This window comes from Rhipicephalus sanguineus, chromosome 5 (genome assembly GCF_013339695.2).
Source record: "Rhipicephalus sanguineus isolate Rsan-2018 chromosome 5, BIME_Rsan_1.4, whole genome shotgun sequence".
Taxonomy (NCBI): domain Eukaryota; kingdom Metazoa; phylum Arthropoda; class Arachnida; order Ixodida; family Ixodidae; genus Rhipicephalus; species Rhipicephalus sanguineus.
This window is the reverse complement of record NC_051180.1, coordinates 176218439-176239306: the sequence shown is the minus strand read 5'-3', so window position 1 is coordinate 176239306 and position 20868 is coordinate 176218439. Positions and strand designations below refer to the sequence as shown.

The window sequence follows — 20868 nt, the reverse complement described above, 5'->3', positions numbered from 1 at the left end:
ACGTCACGAGCCTCTGCGGAGAGCGCGTTTTGCTGTCGAGCCGACTTGCAGAACAGAAGCTGCGTCGGCACCGTGCATGGCATCGTGGCTTACTCGAGACGCACGCGCGAGCGCTTTTTATTCAGCGGAATAATTCAGCGGTTGCGACTTTGGCAGCCCCAAGATCAAGCTGCACATGTTCTGACGCGCCGGCCGTGCGATTGCCGGTGATAGACGGCCCCAAACCCGAGATTTTGGCGCAGTTTGGCGCAATTTTCGTCGATATTATCAGGATGGCGCAGTAAATACAATTTGGCGCACTTTGGCGCAGTTGGCGCAGAAATGAATCACTGATTAGTTATAAAATACATCAATATATTGGCAGTACTTGCGCCCATACATAAAAAATTCAGTGCGCAAACAAGGCAAGGACAAGGGAGGGCTCCACACAAGGAATGGGTGGGAGTGAATAGGGTGTTTTAGTGGTGTTAGCGCTTTGAATTTTTAATGTATGAACCATTACCAAGCAACTCACTTTGCCCTTTTGCTTCACTTGCCCGCAATTCTAGTACGTCCCTGAGTGAACCAGCGTAAATTTTTGTATGCTTTAAAAGTGGAAAACTAACATAAAATGAAACTTAGCTTGTAAACGAAGCACAAGTAGAATGTGGATAAAAATTTTTAGCAAGAAAGATATAGCATGGCTTCTGATTTTGGCCCTAAGAAAAGGAGAAATCTCACACAACAATAATTTATTCAATTAATTTCCACCATCCTCCGCCCCAAACTCCCCTTACAGCTGTCTATGAAGAACCTAAAACACTGTTCCTCCATATGGTTCATGGTGCACTTCATATTTATGCTATTGTCAAACGATTCTGTAACAAATTAAAATGGAATACTAGTAGGCTAACCACATTGCAAGTTTGTCCTGCAACACATGCAATTATATGGAACAGTGAGAGCAGATAATGTGACTTATTTCCAATAGCTTAAACATGTAAAATAACCTATCATTTGAAAATGCAAGGGTTATCAGACTGAAATCTGCATGACCTCACCATCACGCTATGCTTGTTAAGTTTTCATTTATGGTGGCCATCTTGAGATGGCGATCGCAATGATACTAGCTGGACCAACCCAAAAATGGCTCTGATGGTAGATGGACACCTTTCTGACTTTGGCTTCATGTTGGATTACCTGGCCCGAGCAATTTATCAAATCAGTTTTATTAAAAAATAAAGCGCTCAAAACACCAACAAGGAGGGATTTGAAGCAATGCAGTGTCTGACAGTGGTTAGAGGAGGACCACAGAATGCTGCAAAATAGGATAGATTAGCTTCAATTTTGGCTGGCATTAACTTTCTGGTTTGATGTAAGTGTTGCATTGTCAAAGAACTTGAAGTAGCCAGAATGTCAAAACGTATGATAAGACCAGTCGGGACTTTGGGTGCACGTACTGGTCAGCTCACGATCCAGGCGCTCCATAAAGGGCAGAGCAAAAATACGTTGGATCAAGTCGCTTCCCAAGCACTGGAAGAAGCCCAGGGCCACTGCTGTCTGGAGCACCTCTGGAGTTGGCAGGTCATCGAAGTTGCTGGAATGTGAACCGTGATGAACGATGAATTGTGGGCTTTGACCATTTGGGTTTCTTGAAAGCCCCGACTTCAATGCACACTTTCTTTAACGACTGGGATGGCACGGTCAATGTACAGAAGTAAGGGCTTGGGAAAGAAACGGAAATCTAGAAAAAGAAAACTGCTTTTTCTTTTTTCCCAGAATGTAAAAGGCGTGAAGAAAGAAGCTCTCCAAGCTCACCCAATAAAGTGCAGTAAGTTACTAGTTTGTACCATGAAAAAGTTACGCTGGTGTGACTTCATAGGTATGAATGTACAGGTTACATATTGTTTTATCCAGCCTCTGTAGCATTTTTGATGTTGGTGGTGTGCCGCACCTCCATCTTTTGTCACGCCAAAATGCAAAATCCCCACACGTCGCATGGCTCATCGTGGTACACAGGGTTCGATACCACTCATAAAAAAACGACAAAAAGGACATTCCTGGTAATGTTCTCATTCATAAGCAAGAAAGAATGGCATTGAAAGCTATGTCGCATGCTTGACTCACCTGTTAATGGATGTTAAAGGCAGTATGCAGAGCTCAGAAATTCCATGCAAAAACTTAGAGGATGCTTAAGCTTTGCCTTTGAGAGAGCAACGCGGTAGTGTTATTGTGCCTCATTCTCATCGCCTTCTCAAGCACTTGCCATGCTTTGCTTCTCGGAGGACGCCTCAATGATATAGAACCATTTAACCTGTGGCATATAAAGTTGCTCATGAGCCAAAGTTTATAGTATACAATTAAACCTCGATATAACGAACACGGATATAACGAAGTAAAGTAAGAATAGTCTTGTCATATATACAGTGTTATGAATATATATTTATAACGAATTTTTGGATATAACGAACTTATTTTCGTGTCAGATGCGACTTTGTTATAACGAGTAACTTTATAACGAGTTATAACGAGTAAACTTTGGCTGGTGCCAGCTTAGCCTCAAGACCTTTATAATCAGCCAAAATGTATGCATGGATCTATGTTGCTTTATCGCAACAGTGATTTGTTGCCCTTTCCCACCACTGACATACGTCTCTAATGCACGACAGATTGAGTATTACACCACTTTCCAAATGCAGAGTTCACTACTGCACTCTACCCACATGCAAGTTTGCATGTTTTCACAGATCACACCGAGTCTCCTGGTGGCACACGATGGCAATGTATCCATGCATGAATTTGTTCAAACAAGAGAAACATGCAGCAACATTGAGGCTGAAGACATAAAGTGACATGTAAGACTGATAAGGCCTGTGGCTTCAAAAAGCAACATTTGTGATGAAAAGTAAGAAACAGAAAAACAGATAGTACTGACACTGTGACCTGCACTGAAAATAAGGTCTCGCAACTCTCGCTTTAGGATAGACAAGAAGTTGGTCTTATTGAATATTTTAAACAATGAAGAAGATGTTTGTTCTGTTTTGCTGTATCTTGAGAACTGACTTCTTGCAACTTTTTTTGTAAGGAATTTAAGTAATAAAAGAAACTCGCATGAAACTCAAATCAAAAGGAATAGACAAAGAAAATCTCCCATACTAGTACACACACCACACACATCAACAAGTCTTTGGCATCATACTTAGGGACTTATAGGTTTTTCAAAAATGATCTCTAACTGTACTTGTTTCACAACCCATTGGCTACCAAAGTCAGCAAACCGTAGGGTGCAAGAACGAAATGCATCTAATCAAGGACAGTGGCTTGGTTCGAAGTATGGTTAGTTTAAAAAGGTACGTATGTAGACATTGCAATCGGTAATAAATACTGCACTAGTTTTGAAGCATTGTCCATAGTTGGTCGCACTACTTTCCTAATGCAGAAGAAATGGGATTTGTTTATTTTATTCTTGAAGTTTATAGAACATTTGTGTACACTTTCTTTTTTGTGGAAAATTGTCAACAAGAAAGCCGTAGGCAGCGGCTGTCACATGATAAAATTTTTAACATTCCCTATGAAAGTGACATCAGTGAAGGTTCGGGGGACGACAGTAACTACCTTGATGAGTCTTCTAAACCTGGAAGCTGCTCTGAAAATGGCTTTGTGCATGCACGAATGCTACAAGCTTTCTGATGTAAAAATTAACTTATATTTCACTTCACGTGGAACTGAAGAATATTCTTTCCGACTGTAAAATGAAACTTATTTAATGACATGTCTCGAGCACTTACTATCATGCAGCACTATATAAGGAATGCGTCAGATGAAGCTTTCGTAATGCGGGTATGCTCAAAAAACACTTGGCACTTAACATTTGGTAGCCAAATGTTAAGGTTAGGTTAGGTAAATCTCGATAAGAAGGAGAGGCAGTGCAATGCGTTACCTGAGAACAAAGGGGCTGACAACCTTTGCAAGCTGTTCCGCCTTGTCGGGAACCAGGCCACTAATAAAGCAAGCATAGGGTAAGTGGCACAAGGTAATAGGAAATAACCAATCCGGCTTCTCCACTGCGCGAGCCACTAGCCGGTTCAAGTAGTCTGGAAGCCATAACCGTTCTGCAGTCAGCACTTTGCAGAATGACGCCAGAGATCGGGGAGAGCCACCTTCCATCAAGGCCGCTGACCTGCAAGAAACGCTCTGAAGTCAGCAATGCTCACGGTCTCATGAGTGAAACGTGCGACGGAAATCACAAATGAAGAAAAGAAAGACGGCCTTGGAGATGTATGGAAATTTGTGAAACTCGCACGTTAAAACAGAGTAAATCTGTACAAGGAAGTTTTTGCACCCTTCGGAAGTCCTAGAGATTTGCTTGGCTACCACCTGATACCAACCCAAGACTTTGCACAATGTTCACGTTATTATACAAGGAGTGCGAATTGTAGACGAACACATGGAGCAGAAAAGCACAACACAAGCACTCCGTGTCTTCGCCTACCAGGTGCGGCACCAGGATTTTTTTACTGGGGGGTCACCGACGATAAGCAGAGTTCTTTCAGGGGGGGGGGCAGGGAGGCTGGGACTTATGCCCAGTGTTTTGAATATATTTGCTCTTGGGACGACAAAGGAGGGGCAGGCGGAAATTTTGGTGGGGGGCAATTGCCCCCCGGTGCCCCTCGCTGGCGCTGCCCCTGTCACCTACTGTTTGTGCTTCTTGTATATTATGGATCCATACCAACTCACCCAGTTTTCTGCATATATTTCACTAAATACATCGCTACAATCGAGTTTAGTACTTATGTTCCATCCACTACAGGTGGCACCTGTTTGCCTCACCTTGCCAAAACCAGTGTTCACTAGCACCTCACAAATGCCAATGTACAACTGGAAAGCTTTACTGTAAAGATATTTGTCATTCAGGGCCAGTAAACAATGTCCATATGTGTCAACTAAAAGCCTACAAAAGTAAGCAAATTAAATTTCCCCGAACCTAGCTGTTATATTTAGAAAAACCAGGCATATTTTATATATATGCTAATGTGCACACTAGTTAAGTGCTGCTATGTGTATAATTGCTCAACAGTTTCACACTGAGAGGCCTCCATATGTGAATGCACCTCTTTGCATTGAAAACAAATTACAGCTAAAAAAGTTTCAATTCTTTCTTTTTGCAGATGCCACTTTAACCTCGATATAAGGAATCATTGGTTATAACGTCTTATCTGTTATAATGAAGTAGATTTGTAGTAGCCTTGCCATTGCTGGTGTAGTAAACGTACGCTCACAACAAATTTTCGCGTATAACAAAATTATTTTTGTAAAATTGCAACTTTGTTAAAACGAGGTTTGAGTGCATTTAACTACATAAAGCATGTGGAAATGGCTCAGCATAATGTATGTTGAGAATATACTGGTGCGGGTTGTGTACCGATGTCTCAGGTTAAAATTATCCACAGAACTTTTGGAAAGTGGACCTTTCGTCCGGATCCTGGGGAATGGATACCTTTGTATTGCACTCAAGTGCACCCAAACGTGTCAAGATTTCAGCGCCACAGAAGTTTAGCGCTCGACAGCGCGTCTGCCTCGTAAGAACAATGCAGAACACTAGAGAGTGTTGTCATTGTTGACATCTTCTAGATACCTCTTTAACATGACATTAACCACCGCTGCAAAGTGAAGAAAAAAAAAACTTAGTTAACAAGTGACACCACTAAAATTTCAAACCACATCATTTGAGCAATATGCGCATAGAAGGTGGCCATGATAACCACTACGCCAAAGCTCAGCTAGAGTGCCTGGCAATTAGTGAGAAGTCATGCACACCACACACACACTATGAGAACGGTGGTGCTTACGCACACATTTCAAATGTCATAACTCGCACAGTAGCAGAATCATTTGGCAAATCAGTTGGGCAGAAGCCTGAAAGGTGGAGGAATGCTTACAAAAGACAAAAGCTGTCATCCATCCATTTGTAGAATGTAGCTACAAGGAAATATGTACAAATTTCTTTCTGAGAAACATGTGCACGAATTTCTCAGAAAGAAAGCTTCCTGGTTCATGAAAAATTTGTCATCAAGAAAAGTTTCCTATTGTTGTTTCACGCTACAAACATGTGGATGACAATCTTTTTTTCTTCAACATTCTATTAAGTAGAAGGTTCTCCTTAACAAGATGGCAGAGTGTTGGTTTCAATTCTTTTACACCATGCTCAAGAACATGGGACCACCCGTACAAAAGAGGTGTGCGTAACTTTGAGTGCCAGATGAAGCACATGCCCATGATGCAAGACACAGCAAGAGTCAGGCAGTTAGTGTAACCCAACATGAAAAGCCTCGTCGGCGTCACTACCTACAGTGGCACCACTAAAACAATGACAAAGAGTTCTTTACCTAGCATCTCAAAAGACTTGCCGTCACCTAGTATTCAATACGTATCTCTGCATTGCAAATGTACTATGCAGAAAAAGAAGTATTTTGCTAGAATCTGACAGGATGCACCGTATTGTTCAACTCACAATGTCAATTTTCATAAGTGAGTCATTTCAGAGCTTCTGGATGGTTTTTTTTTTTAATTTCAGAAAAAAAAAACCCCTCCAGAATCTCGGAAATGGCTCAATGATCTTCAAAAGCTAGTAGTCTCTAATGATGCAAACGGTAGTGTGGCATATTTCTTTGGTTGTTTAGTGTAGAAACTTCTCGTGTCTGTCTCTCAAAAGTTTCTGCGCTAAATGCAGCAACAAATTACACAGACACTTTATATTTATGCGAACATCATATTTGAAAGCTGCATGAAATGTCACACTGTAAATATGTTAGGCAAGTTGGTGCTTCGTTGTTGTCCAACTGAATGATGGAAACATATGACTGCATTCAATCTCTGGAAACCTATTACGCTGACAACAGTGCAGGTTCACTACAGTGACGCACAAAAGCAATGAAAATAAAGGTGATGTGACGGTGCCATCTGAGTGAAATAAAGCCAATGACAAACTTGTCAGACATGCCAGATAATTCGGTCACCTCTGTGGCACTGCCTTAAACTCCATACAGTGAATCAATACATGAGTATGTCTGAAATTTCGGGGGCTGAAAACATTCGCTGTGCGATTTTAAAGACTTTTTGCAGTGATTTCCGGTTACCCATGAAATTATTCAAAAGCCACAACCACAGCCACATCGATTATCTTGCAACACTGAACCAGCACTCTTGTGCACGAATCCTTACAGTTGTACTACTGTTGTAGCAGTTTCCAAAAGTCAGCTTCGCCACAATACTGCACTTTTACGCAGTCAGGCATACAAACTATATTGCGGTGAAGCACATCAAGAACGAAAAAGGGGCATGGTTATCATCTGGATGGCTTCGCAGCGCCTCCACACACTCCCTAGGGTCATAATAAATGTAACAGTGTAAGAAACAACGACAAGTGAAGAAGAACGCACATGTAGCGCTGTCATTTAAATGAGAATCACAACAATGTGTACAATACAGTTCAAGGCCACTTTACAATCTACTGCAGCTGCGTGCCTCACTTTGATGAGCATTGTGAGATATTAAGTAAGCACAGCTTGGAGCTAGCGTGAGAGATTATTGAGGAATATCACACCAGAAAGTTTGATCACTTATGCAAAAGTTCCCTATAAATCGCACTATTGCAAAAAGAGAGAGCATATCTGAATAAATTTCGAACTTTGTCCAAAGTCGGCACTGTGCATGCGTTCTTCTTTGCTAGTCCCTGTTTCTTGCATGACCCACCAACACGCCGAAGTTTCCACCATTCATCCCTAAGCCAATGTAAAAGGACCTCAGAAATGTGTTTCTTAACTATACATGCGCACATCTGCCATTTCACGTCACACTACGTGCACACAGATGCCTAAGAAGTATACTGGCAGGCCTTTGGAGTTTTAATATATGTGGCAATTTGAACCCTTAAAAGTAGAATGGGAGAAGCAGACATCGCCCTATTTCCTATGTTATTAGGTTCATTAAAAACTCATGCAGGAATGGATTCAGTGAAACAGTCACTTACAATAATCCTTTCTCAGTTTGAAAAAAACAACAAAAAGAAGTGTTGCAGGGTAACCGCTTTAAAGGATGTTCTGAATCCATTTTAATTCCACAATATCTAGATTCTGCAGTAGCCCACTACATGGATAATCGGTTTATATTAATCAAATATTTACGGAAAGTCTTGGTTACTTACAGTATCTCTTGAAATAATATGCACTCAGAATAAGCAAACAAAACAAAACAGGCAATTGGAACCAGTGAAAATCAGAGTAAACTGTCCTACGTTTTAGCCAAATTGAGTGACGCATCAGTGGTGGCCCTTACGTTAGATGTAACCTTCAATCTTAACGTGAAAAAGTTAATAGGAAGTGCTTTAAGAAAAACAGCAATATCAGCTGCATTTTATCACATCATTTAAGGACCAACCCCTTATGACAGAGAACGCACTGATCTCCATGCATGACTTTATGCAATTTTAGCAAGCACAGTAAAAAAAACTAATGTAGGATGAATAATAAGCAATGGACACTGACACTTCTGCGTGCATATGTTTAGTTTCAGTTTCACTAATTACATAACATACAGGAACTGCACTAATATGCATGGGTAACAAAGGAATGGTGACAGCGTGAATCAACAACAGTGTGATTTGATGTCAACATTAATCAATTACACATGTGTTTCAGGACTGGAATTCACATATTCATGAATTACTGCAAATGCGTATCTCTAAAACTCAACATAAACCTTTTGTGGAAACCGACGTTTTGATCTGCTGCCCTTCATCCATCCTACACAGTAGTTGTTTCCCTAAAAGAGATTGCTAAAGCGCCATAAATGCAATGGCACATTGCATGAGGTCTGACAGCCTATATGAGTTGGTGTAACGTTGGGCGAGTTGGCGCATAGCTTAATAAAAGACTTGTGGCACAAGATGAACGAGGAACAAATATCCTGTCTATCCTGTCATGTTTTTTTTTCCTTGTTCTGTTCGTGCCGCAACTCTTTCGTTAGGCCTCCATGAGGTGTGTTGACACAAAGCAAACGGCACTTAATGTGGCCCACCTGGTTGCGATGCACTCCTTCAGCTGGATGTTATGTCCTCTCGACGACCACAGTACTTTGCTACAGATAGACAACACAGTCAGTTCGGCTAGATCTTCAACTGTTTCCACTCGTTTGGAGACCACCCTGTGAATGTCTGTCTTTAGGTCCATTAGTGCGGGGGAGAGAGTGGTGACACTCCTCAGCTTACTAAACGATGCCCGTTCTGCTGCCTTAAGGCCCAGGGAGAGTTCTAGCAGAGACCAGTTTCGGAAGCGGCCCGACAGTGAGCTGAGCCGGCAGACGTTCTCGGAGCTCAGTTCCGAAAGTCTGAACGTCAGCAGGAACTGCGCCGCCAGGGCGACCGCTGCGAGCTTCCACGAGCTTTCCAATTCTTCCTTGCTCCACTCCAGCACGACGGACTCGAAAGACTCACTACGAAAGCGAGTCTGGTGGTAGCAGGAAAGATAACGTCTTATGAGGATCATCAGTGACGGATTGGACAGGTCCGCCGCCGCGTTCCAGAATGCGGACAGCAAACTGAAACTGCTGACGGGAAGCCACGTGACTATGTCTGCAAAATCGGTGACACTGCGATGCGAAAGGCCTGCCTTCAAAATTTGGTGAAGAGAACTTTCGATCTGATGGCGTTCTGGCTGCTGCAGGCGGGGACCCATGACGAGAGAATGCACAAGAGACACAGACGGTGCTTGCCTGAAGAGCTGCAGTGCTCGTTCTTGGATCAACTTAATCGTGTTACTAGCATTGCAATGAGTGTCGGATACCACGTTGGCGAGAGATGAAAGGTCCTTTACATCCAACGAAGCTATCAGCGGGTCGACGTAAGTGAGGACTTTGGACATGCAACTGTCACGAAAGCTACCCTGAGGCTCGTTACAGATAACCGGTAAGCTACGAAGAAGTGTGTGAGCATGTGATGCAGGGGTCAGAATCTCGAAGGCCTTACCGCAGAAGGTAGCAATGAGAGACGGTGATGACAGGTGAAGTAGGCGCCTCAGTGAAATTGCGGCACACTTGAAGTCCTGCTCCGTACTGCAAGACGGAAGCAACTCCTGCAGCCGTGAAATGGAAAGACACTGGTACGTGAGATTGACATTTCTCGATTGGTTCAGGCTAACAATGAAGCGTGAAAGATCTTGAAGGTTAAAGGATGAGCATCGCGAGGCGGCTTCCCGAAGTAGCGTGTGATAAATGGGAATTGAAGGTTCTTGAAGTAGCCTCTTCAGCGAAACAAGCACAGCTGTGAGGCAGCTGTTGGTCAGTGAGCCACACTCGCATTGAAGTTGATCCACCAAAGAGTCAAAGCCTGGTGAGGAAAGCACTGCTGCGGCATCGAAGGTCTCGTTCGTGGCTCTTGTGAGTTTTTTAAGATCCCACAGGGACACGATGGCTTGCGCAGCATACACCAGTGGACATGGCGTCCCAAGCTCGGACACGGACGAAAACAGCTCCTGCAAAGGAACAATGAGAAATGCAGAAGGGGGCAAAGTAGAGGACAAAAGCAAACAAACAGGTGAAATGTAGTGCTCTAGTTTGACGGTGACCAAATAAGGTGAACCGTACTTGGTCTCTTGGCCGTCATAGGGTACCGAGGTGCTGGGTGTGCTGGCTTTGGGTATGCATGCCATACTTGTTTTAGAATAGCTTGTCCTCCATGAAGCCAATTGCAAGTGTCATATTGAAACAGTGCAAAAGATGTAGGACATAGAAAGGCTTGACAACACAAGCGCTGACTGACAATTGATTGCTTAATTCAAGCGAAACAGAAAAAGAAAGGGAAGAAGAAAGACCCAAACATGCGCGCGCAACCTATGCACATGACAAAAGACTACACTTGTAACATCATTATGTCTTCTCCAGGTACGTGAACTCGCAATCAAGTAACGCAATCGACAGTGTGCTGACGCACGTGTCACCATTTTTGCAGATAGCGAAGGTTTCAGCTATCTCTCTTATGCGAGAATTCGTGTCTCTATAAACGGTGGTTGTGCGGCAGAATTCTGGGGTGCAATGACAGGCAGACAAATGGGAGAATGGCGCACCCTTTAAAGAGCTGTGGTGCTCATGCAGGCGAATGTTGAGGCAGCGTCCCGTTTGCCCCACATAAACCTTACCGCATGAAAACAGAATGGAATAAACGACATTGTTTTTGCAAGGGACAAACAGCATGCGGTGCTTGACTGTGCACGTTCTACTAGACGACATATTCACACTCGTGGACAACTTATCAATTCTGGCACACAAGCTGTTGGGCTTATTTTTGGTGGAAAAGTGAACATCAATGTTGAACTTGTCGGCAATCTTTTTTATACGATAAGAAATACCATGAATATACGGAATCATCGTTAGCCTCTTACCCTTTCCCGATTTTGTGTTACGTGGTTCTGCTTGAACATTTTTGACTTTGTTAAAAACTTTTCATGATGCGGAAACAATGGCATCACGGGGGAAGGCTGCATGTTCCAGACGTTGAACTTGAGATAAAAGGCTGGAGGACATTTTGTCAACACAAGACTTCATTAAGGCAGAAGAAATGGTGTTACCAGCAACGCCAGATTTTACAATTTTGGAATGAGGGAAAATCTAGATGCCTAAAACACCGCAAGAAGAACGAAGAAGCACAGGGAAAGAGCATCACTCGCAACTGATGATGAACCAACTAGCCCAGCAACAAGGACTTCTAATTTTGGAATGAATGAAGGAATAGCAGAGCAAGGGCTTACTTTACAGCACACTTCACGTGATCAATGCGAAAGTGCTTTGGGATGGCTACGGTTGTACAATATTTAAAAAAATAGGAGCTAGAACGCCAACCCAAAGAGTGTATGGCATATTTATAGTAGCGGCGACAACCCAAAGTGATAGTGTACGTAACGCTTTGAGTACCCTATTCTAAAACTGTCAGATTTATCAAATCAGGGGCCGAAACACTAGTCCAAAGCATGGCTTGTGTTTGATAAATGAAAAACGACAGCGTGCGCAAAACTGGCAAACATGCTGTACAGGAGCATTTCGTGATAAAGGGAGTTATGCATACCATGTGCTTACATCTTATATATATCTATATTCGAGATATTCGACCATAATCCGGTCTTCATCAGGAATGATTGTGCAGAATGTACTTGGTTGTATTTACATCTATGTCTATAATAATAAACAAATGGGGGGAGCAGAGAGTGATGGAAAGAGTCAACTGGGGACAGGTTTACCTTGTGATAAAGCTGTCCCCAACCGACTCTTTTCTCAACCTGCCACTTCACTGCAGAATCTACCCTTATCCAGACACCTACGTCTGCCAAACCACAACTGAAAGTATCAGCATGACCGATTTCAAAACCGGTGAACAGCACGAGGCATATTTTATTTTCAAATTTCGAACAACGATAACTAGCATCAACGAGAACCCTGGAAGACTCTCGTGCCTCCGAGAAAAAGCCCAAGATGAATTTGGCGACACGAATATATAACTGGTGACCGTGCTTGTTTTTTGAGAGGGCCGTACGTGTGCAGTATCATATTGTAACGCACACTTCGAGAACACACGTTTAATAAACTAAAGTAGTTGTGGCGAACTTGTGCCCGAGAAGGAACAACTAAAAGGAAGTCTCCTAACAGTCTTGAGAACAGTGCTCTTTTTCTTCTCAATCTCCACCTCTTCTCTTTTTCTTGTTTTCCGCGTGGGTTTTGCGCAACAGCTATTCCTTGGGTCACGCAGGCACATGCTCTCCGCCACACTTTTACTTTGCTTCGCACGTATGCCGCAAACAATCCGGAGGGCGTACGGATCGGCCAGCGCGCGTAGCTTGAAATCATCTTGCGTCAATATTGTTGTGCTGATAGGAAAAACGCTGGTGTCACCTGGAATGCTTACAGATCCCTACCCCTCCAAAGCCATTTAAAAGAAAATGAAGAAAGGCGGGAAAGCAGTCCATTATGGGATATGCTTCTTTCACGTGTGAGCTCACTGGCTCCTTATGCCCACCATGGCGACTACTTTGGGTGGCCCTTTACATGACGAGGACCGGCACACGAGACATTAGAACCAGATGTAATTGAAACCTTGAGGGTTTTTTTCTTTTTGCCCTCTGACTGAAATGTGTTCGAGGGCTAGGGGGACTTTGCCGTAAAAGTCAGCTCGACAACACTTTTAACGTAAGCCCAGACGAAGAGAGCTAGGAGCCCTCCTGAAACTGTTGGCAGTAAAATAAGTTTTTATTTTACTGTTCAAGACAATGCCTCCACTGTGCCATCACTCATTAATAGAACTGGCCCACTACTCTACAGTGACTATACATGTAATTGATATTCTGCATTTCATCACACTCACAGTACTATTTTGCGTTTCATCGCACTCACGGTACTATTGAAATTTATTGTGAGTTTTAATACGGAAGCCAGAAGAAGTTTTTGTTCGCCCCCAACACACACATGCACACAAACACACACAATGGCTGGAAAACAAATTGTGGGGTGGTTGAGAGTACCATTTTCCTTACCCCTTGTCAGAAACACGGCTAACACGCTTCTGACGCTCTGTAAAATAAAATATAAACGGCACACGTCCGTTAAATTTCATGACTACAGGTGATCAGGATGCTGCACTGGTTCTTTTTTTTTTTCAGCAGAGGAGCTGCTTACGCCAATTAGCATTGGTCTGTGACGAGCGAACAGAAATGGTCATCACGTGCGCCAAATTGGCCGGCGTGGGATGCATTAACTCTGATGGGCAGAAGATAGAGTACAGAGAGAAAGAATCAAGGAGAGAGAAATTAAGAGATATGGAAAGAAAGAGGAAGCGATAAAGAGAGAGAGAAAGAAAGAGAAAAAAAAGAGCGAGAAATAAATAGAGAGAGAAAAAAGAAATCGAAATAAACAGAGAGAAGAGAGAAAAGGAAAGAGAAAACTAAAGCTAAACAAAGCAAGGCCGCCCAGCTCCGCACTTCGTTCAGGCTTGGGACCCCTACAGCGAAGCTGCCGTATTTTTTTTTTCTGTTCAAATTCCTTTCGCGTACATTTTACAAACGTTCGCAAACGAACCACCACGTCAGAACAGAGCGTGCGGCGAACCAACGCACTTACCGACGGTGTCTCCGAGGACAACAGCCGCTGAAGCTGCGCGTCAGAGACGTCCGGTATGAGCACAGTTTTGTAAGGGTACTTTGCTAGGAGTGCATCGAGTTCCTCCGAGTCAGACGACGTTCCGTTATCAATGTCCTGGTCTTGGCAACTCAGTTTAGCCGAAATATGCATAGCCCGCCTCAGGCTACACATGCGAGTAGACGGCGGCAGGCATCGCAGTGCGCGCATAAAATGCCGGTAGAATGCATTCATTGCAACAAGCACTTTCAGAGAAAAGAGGAAAACACCATTATGCGAACGTTAAACGGTGACGATCATCGTCGTAACGTGAAACAGTTTCCGTGCGCTACGATTTGCTTGGCCCACGTTGTTTTAAGAGCGGACGCTTTTTTTGCAAACCCACTGCTTTGGATTGCACTTGTTGTGGCTTGTACGCAGCTCAAGTTGAATCCAGTGTAATTTAAAACAATACTGCTTTAAATTGAGCAATAAGAATAACTTAATAACTAAAATTTTTGAGCCGTACAGGTAACAGTTTTTAATGTTATTTTTTATATTTGTTCTTGTTATTACTTTAAACACAGCCACAATCGTTTTCCAGTCTCGAAACACTGGAATCGAAACAACGAGCAAAATTTTGTGATGATGGCGAGTGACAGCCGTTATTGCGCGATCCTCTGCGAATACTGCGCCTAGTTTCTTTACGAGCTGATTCACTGTCTTGCCGACCAGTTGAAAGATCTACGGGGCGTGCGCCAGTGTTTTTCCTCCGAGTTCATGACGCCAATCACCAGGTACGCTGAAAAGATGAGACGTCGAGCGTAACGCTGGGTCGGCTGTGTTGGCTCGCTCGTAGATTAGTGGATCAGTGCTGCGCGTGCCGAGCGGCGTCGGAGCAGCGATGTGGGCCCTACTGAGTCGCGTCGCGGCCTTCCTGTTCATGCAAATAAGGCCGACGGTCAAGTGGATCCTCCGTAGTCTAACGCGCTTGTGCGAGTTGCAGCGCATTTGCTACGGAACCGAACGGGGATGCAAGCGCACCCGCCAGCTCGAGTGGAGCTTGCAGATGTCGCGCACCCCGGCCGTGCGGACCATCTACGAGCGGCTCATGCAACTCGCCGACGAAGGCCGCTTCACCAAGGAGCTGTGCGTGAACGCGGTCGAGTACGCCGTCATCGGCGTCGCCTACGTCAAGAAGATCAACACGCAGGTGCACCGAGAGTTCGTGCGCTCCTTCCGGACCAGCATGCTGCAGATGTGCGGCTACCGGCAGCTCGTGCACGAGGTGGAGCTGCTGCGCAAGACCCAGTTCGTGGCGCAGGATCCCGAGCACCTGAGCAAGCTGCTTCGGCTGTGGAAGCTGCTGCGACCGGACGAGCACCTGCGCGGCCCGGTGTCCAAGCAGTGGACCGAGGTGGGCTTCCAGGGCGAGGACCCGCGCACCGACTTCCGCGGCATGGGCATGCTGGGCCTGGAGAACCTGGTCTTCTTCGCCGCCGAGTACACCGAGGTGGCTCGCCACGTCCTCTCGCACTCGCTGCACCCGCAGTACGGTTACTCGTTCGCCATCGTGGGCATCAACCTGACCAGCCTGCTGTACCACCTACTCGTCAAGGGCAAGCTCAAGTCGCACGTGTACAACGCGGTCGCCGAGCGTCCGCACGTGGACGACTTCCACCGGGCGTACTGCTTCGTCTTCTTCGAGTTCGACAAGTTCTGGCTGGCCGAGAAGCCTGCCGACATCATGGAGTTCAACCGCATCCGGGACAAGTTCGAGGACCGGCTGGTGCAGATGCTCGACAAGGACGACTGCCTCTTCAAGCTCAGCTTGGCGGTCAAGAAGGTCTGAGTGGCCGACCACCGGTGTCGTCGTGGTCGTCAGATAGGCATATCCGGTGGTGCTTGTTTGCCAGCCTGGCTCATCACAGGCAGTCACTTGGCTGTCACTTGCCAGGGTTGTTACATAAACCAGCTCACAGTGCTGACGTTGCTGTGTGGGGTGGTCAAATTATTGCCGGATGACACGCACAGTCCAGGCAATGCCCGGTGTGAGAAGAAAAAAAGGTTGAAAGTTCCGTACCCACCACGCACATACATAAACTGCCCTTGTGCCATAGCTTGGAGTTACCTGTGATCGCAATCGTGTCTTGATAATCACAAGTTCATTTCCTCATGCCTGGCATACTCTCATCCTTTTAAAGGGAAGGTGCTCCTCGGTGCGCATATTTTATTATGTGTGGACAAACATTTTACATCTGTGATTTTTACGTGTATGTTTCTCAAATATTAGATGACCACCAGTGGTGTGTTTATTTTTGTGTTGTTTTCCAAAATGTTTGCAATGCATCTGGGAAGTGTTTTGAAAGCTTTGGGTTGTTTGGTTAGTCCCAGTTTGCAAAGCGAGGATGAGTGTGTTTAATTTATAGACAACGATTAAGTGCAAAACTTTTGGTGGTTTGGTCTTCTTTCCTCTAGGTTTGCATTATTTTGTGTGTTCAATTATTTAACGTCCTGAATGACTGTATTGCTCTGGGAAGGCGAGATCAAAACTCAAAAGCTGCTTCCTTTGATCGGAGTGTACGAGACAGCTTCCGCAAACCTGCACAGAAGCAGTCAGACCGTTCATGTTGTTCCAGTATTAAAGCGATTCTCCTTAGCTGCAGCTCGCATTTTAATTTGCATATGATCCCTCTCTGGACATTCTCCTGTTCAGAGCTGAGCATTTTAATTGCAGCGTTAGGTCTTCATTCAATTGCATCATTGGTATGAGTCTTCACCAATCCTTATTTAGTTATCCCTGCTCTCTAGGATGCTCCTTCAGTTGACACTTGCCTCTTAAAAGGGGTTTGCTGTGTTCACCCAATGACGAAAATAGGCGATGCACTTTATACTCTGTTTCATGCGTGGGGTGCAGTGCTGTGGGGACTGACGAGACTTAGCGGGGGGCAGTGCAAAAAGATGAGCATGACACAGTACACTGGACGAGAGTTCTTGTAGCAGCTGCGTTCACAACAAAATACAGTTTGGCGTTTTTGCCTGCGAGCATACGAGATAGTTTTTTATTTCAGCTGAGTAATAAGGGAAGACTGGCTGCCGCCTTTGAAAGAAACCTGCCACATTGCGCAATTGTCAGTACATTATTTCTCTAAGATTTCAAGTCTTGTTGTTCGTTTTTGGGTTTTTCACCCACAGCTTGTCGCAATGTCTCGTGCACAGTCCTGCACAAGTACTCACAACCACGAAACATGCAACGTTGTAGATTTTGCTTACTCAACTTCTTGCGTAGCTTCTATAGCATTACAGACTGCATATGGAACACAAAATATTGTCATTGCATGACTGTTCCATAATGAAAATTTGGGTACCGTGGACGTGTAGTATGAGTCTGTTAAAGTGCACTGGAGTGTAGGGGTATTTTGCAAGCACCTTCTTTTTGTAAGGATCTCCGAGAGGAATTATTGAAACAAAGTGTTTACTGTTAAGGAGTGGCATTGTTTTCCACACGGTGGTTTCGAGGAAACATTGTGCATATAAGGCTTGGAGTCCAACTGTTTGCATTTAAAGGAGCACAGACACAGTTCTGCAGTTGTGGATACAATTGTCTCACATACATGGATGATGCTTTACAAGCATAAGGCAGGTGAAATGGCAGATGCCTTAGTGTGAAAGTACTGTGAGTTACCAAAGGCCAAATGTAGCATTGCTGACATTGTTGTGATGTTATGAAGCCAGGCAAAATTTGTTATTGTCACATAGCATGGAGTCCTGACACAATGTCCTGGCAAGCAATTATAGGAACAAAGCAGGCAAGTGTATCACAATGTGCCATGGTGCATCCACATTCTAGATATCAAAACGGAAACAGGCTTTATAGATAATTATTTAGCACACCATTACATTCTCATTACATTTTCCAGTGTGTGTTTGCAATGCTTAAATACTTTGATGCAATAAGATGTGAAGACGACAATGATATGTTAGTATTCCATTAGAACAGCATTTCACCTCGCGAAGACCTCGCATGATGGTAATACTGCTGCTAGATACGACCACACTAGGTTCAGCACAGGTTGAACAGCTGTTAAAAAGAACTTCCTCCATGAGAGATCTGTTATGCGTCCCTATGGAGTAGGCGTGCAGTTCACCATTTGTGCATGTCTTTGTGGAATTTATCACGGCCTGTTTGAAGGCACACTCTTAGTTGCGTGCACCAGACAGATATGAGTACAACATCAGCATTAGTGAAGTAAGATAACATACGACATCTAAGAACAGTCATTGCATGCTTCTGTCGACACTGTGGTGCTGCGTTCTCACTGGAAATGGCTCTTGGAACTCAATCAAATGAAACATAGCTTTACTATGGTGGGATGTTAGTATCTACAGTGCTCAGCAATTCAGACATGATAGATAGTTAAACTGCGAGTAGTGCAGCAATTTTTGTCATCGGAGAGCACTCGGTGATTGTGGGGGGGAGTGTTGTTAAGTGGAGTCAGAGTGTGTAGAAAAAGCTCCCACTTTCATGGCATATCACAACACACCAGCTCAGTGTCCCCAGTGCCCACTTGCGTTTCAAAAGGTGCTGCCAGTCACATGCTCCAAGTGTCCTATTTTAATCGCTTAGCATGGTGCATTGTCCCCTCATTTCAACCTAATGTAAGCGTGCAGTTATGCAAAAGTGGTGCGCCATTTGATGTGGCACGTTCACATTTGCTGCAGTGGGTCTCACTTTAGAAATTGCAGTGAGCATTATTGTGGCAAGTTTCTACGCAGTAGCCTCTATAAGACTGCAAGAGATTGGTTATGGGCATGCTGCTGACTATGATGTTGCTGATTCAATTCTTGGGTGTGATGGTTGCTGTGTTTCGATGGGGGCAGAACACAAAAACACTCATATAATTGCGTTAAGGTCACGTTAATATATCCAAGTGGGCCAAATAAGCTGGATTACTTTAGCTGCAACATCCTTCATAGCCTGTTGTGTGTTGCTTTAATATATTAAGCTCCAGAAGATTTTATGTAGGCTTTTCAAATTTTTAATAATCGGTAGGCATAGGTGTTGATAGGTACAGGGCATATCACACTTCACTGGAGGGGTTTGCTCCAAGTTTCATTGGCTATGTTTGCAGGAGGGTGCCTGTCAGTTCAAGATAGGACTGCATTTTGATTATGTGGTACAGCTAGAATCGTGAACACAGCTCTTTTTTTGAGAAATACTAGGAATAGCAGGGACTGTGTCTTGCCATTGCTAGACCATAAGTAGTGACACATGACTGGAGTGATTTGAGATCTGCACTGGAAGTTGCTGAATCAAGGGAGGGTTCTCGAAATGTGCTGCGAGATGTTATTTGTACCTCCAAGTGGAGAGGGAATGTGAATGCGATAGGGCTTATAAATACAGTTTTGTTAGGCGCCCTTAAATTATGTTCCACTTCTGATGAGTTCTCGGATAATAGATCAGTGAGATCTGTGAAGTCCATTGAGAAAGGCCCAACTGCATCAAAAAATACTTTAAAATTTTGCTGACGTTTTGTTGTGCTTGATTGGAAGTTCAGATTGTGATAAGGCTGTCCATCACAGGGCAGAGTCATTTAACTAACACACAAAGATCTGGTGACAATATCCTCGAAAATTTGTTTTGCTTTGCTTTTATCAGTTTCTTTTGTGAACCTTTCATTTACCCCTAATAGTGCAGACTAATGACATACAAGCTTGTACACACTGATTTTGCGCGTTTTTTTTTTTTCTGTTGTGCATGTTTCAGTACAGCTGTGTTTATATCTGGGTGAACTTGCAGCACAGATTTATATTTCAGTTTCACGTATTGCTGCGTAAGGGATGTGTTGTGTAGGTATGGGAAGGTGTTGCACAATCTATTAAAAAGATTTTGTCTTCCTCAAAAAGGCACAGGCAAGACGACAGATGTAGAAAGTATTACGTTGCCTTAGTGCTCAAATACTGTCTCCATCTGTCACCAGAAGGTATTGGCGGGCTAGTTGGTGAGAATCCATAGTGCTTTTTTAGCGCAAAAAACGACACAAGTGCTGTGTTCTGTCTTCTTTCTTGTGGTGTCGTTTTTTGCGCTAAAAAGCACTATGGATTCTTCTGTCACCTTTTCAGCGCTCTGGATTCGTCACTAAGAATGCATGATAAACCGGGCCACCTATTGATCCGCTCCAAGTAATATCCTGCCGATACTAATAGAAACACACGGCTGGAATTGACATTCGTCATTGCCTCCTAGCAGCAGCTATGGAACCCTTGCTCTACTTTTACGCAAGCAACACTGGGTACTCTCGATCTCATGCATGGTCTTTCCCTCTTTTTACCTTCCTGCAGATTATAAAGATGCGATGACAAACATTTTGTGAGTTCTGCCTCCACGTTTTGTGGTTTCATTGCACCTCTACTGGCCTATGGGTAGAGACAGTTCTGGTAGCAAAGAACCAGCACCTCCCCCCCAAAAAAAGACTTAAGTCTCGTGTCCCATAAGCTTACAGTACCAATAGAATGAAGCATGTTTATAAAAGTTGACGCAACATACGAAACGTCTCTTTCTATGTTTTCAAGCGAAATGAATTCCCATCATGTCTCAAGCACAGATATCAGGAATGTTCTGGTCTGCAAAGTCTGCAAAATTGATTTGTAAATGTTGTCAGTAACTGTAAAGGAAAACTGTTCGTAGCATTCATGCTTTTGACATTTGCACTACTGGAGCTTCCCATTGTCTCTCAC

General features: G+C 44.0%; 2 protein-coding genes across 2 annotated transcripts in view; one reads left to right on the top strand and one right to left on the bottom strand.

The window, feature by feature from the left end:
• The window catches only part of LOC119394454 (FAST kinase domain-containing protein 1, mitochondrial-like), a 48471-nt gene extending 33969 nt beyond the window's left edge, over positions 1 to 14502 (bottom strand). The window contains exons 1-4 of the mRNA XM_037661754.2: positions 14134 to 14502; positions 9055 to 10505; positions 3920 to 4159; positions 1440 to 1576 (exon numbers count right to left, since the gene is read on the bottom strand). Of these exons, the coding sequence (XP_037517682.1) occupies positions 1440 to 1576; positions 3920 to 4159; positions 9055 to 10505; positions 14134 to 14385 (2080 nt within the window). The 5' untranslated portion in view covers positions 14386 to 14502. The remainder of the gene's footprint in view (positions 1 to 1439; positions 1577 to 3919; positions 4160 to 9054; positions 10506 to 14133) is intronic.
• Positions 14503 to 14758: 256 nt separating this feature from the next.
• On the top strand, positions 14759 to 20113 carry LOC119394455 (ELMO domain-containing protein 1). Its single transcript, XM_049415788.1, has one exon. It carries the CDS (start codon positions 15035 to 15037, stop codon positions 15980 to 15982), a length of 948 nt encoding a protein of 315 aa, XP_049271745.1. The 5' UTR covers positions 14759 to 15034; the 3' UTR covers positions 15983 to 20113.
• The last annotated feature ends 755 nt before the right edge of the window (positions 20114 to 20868 follow it).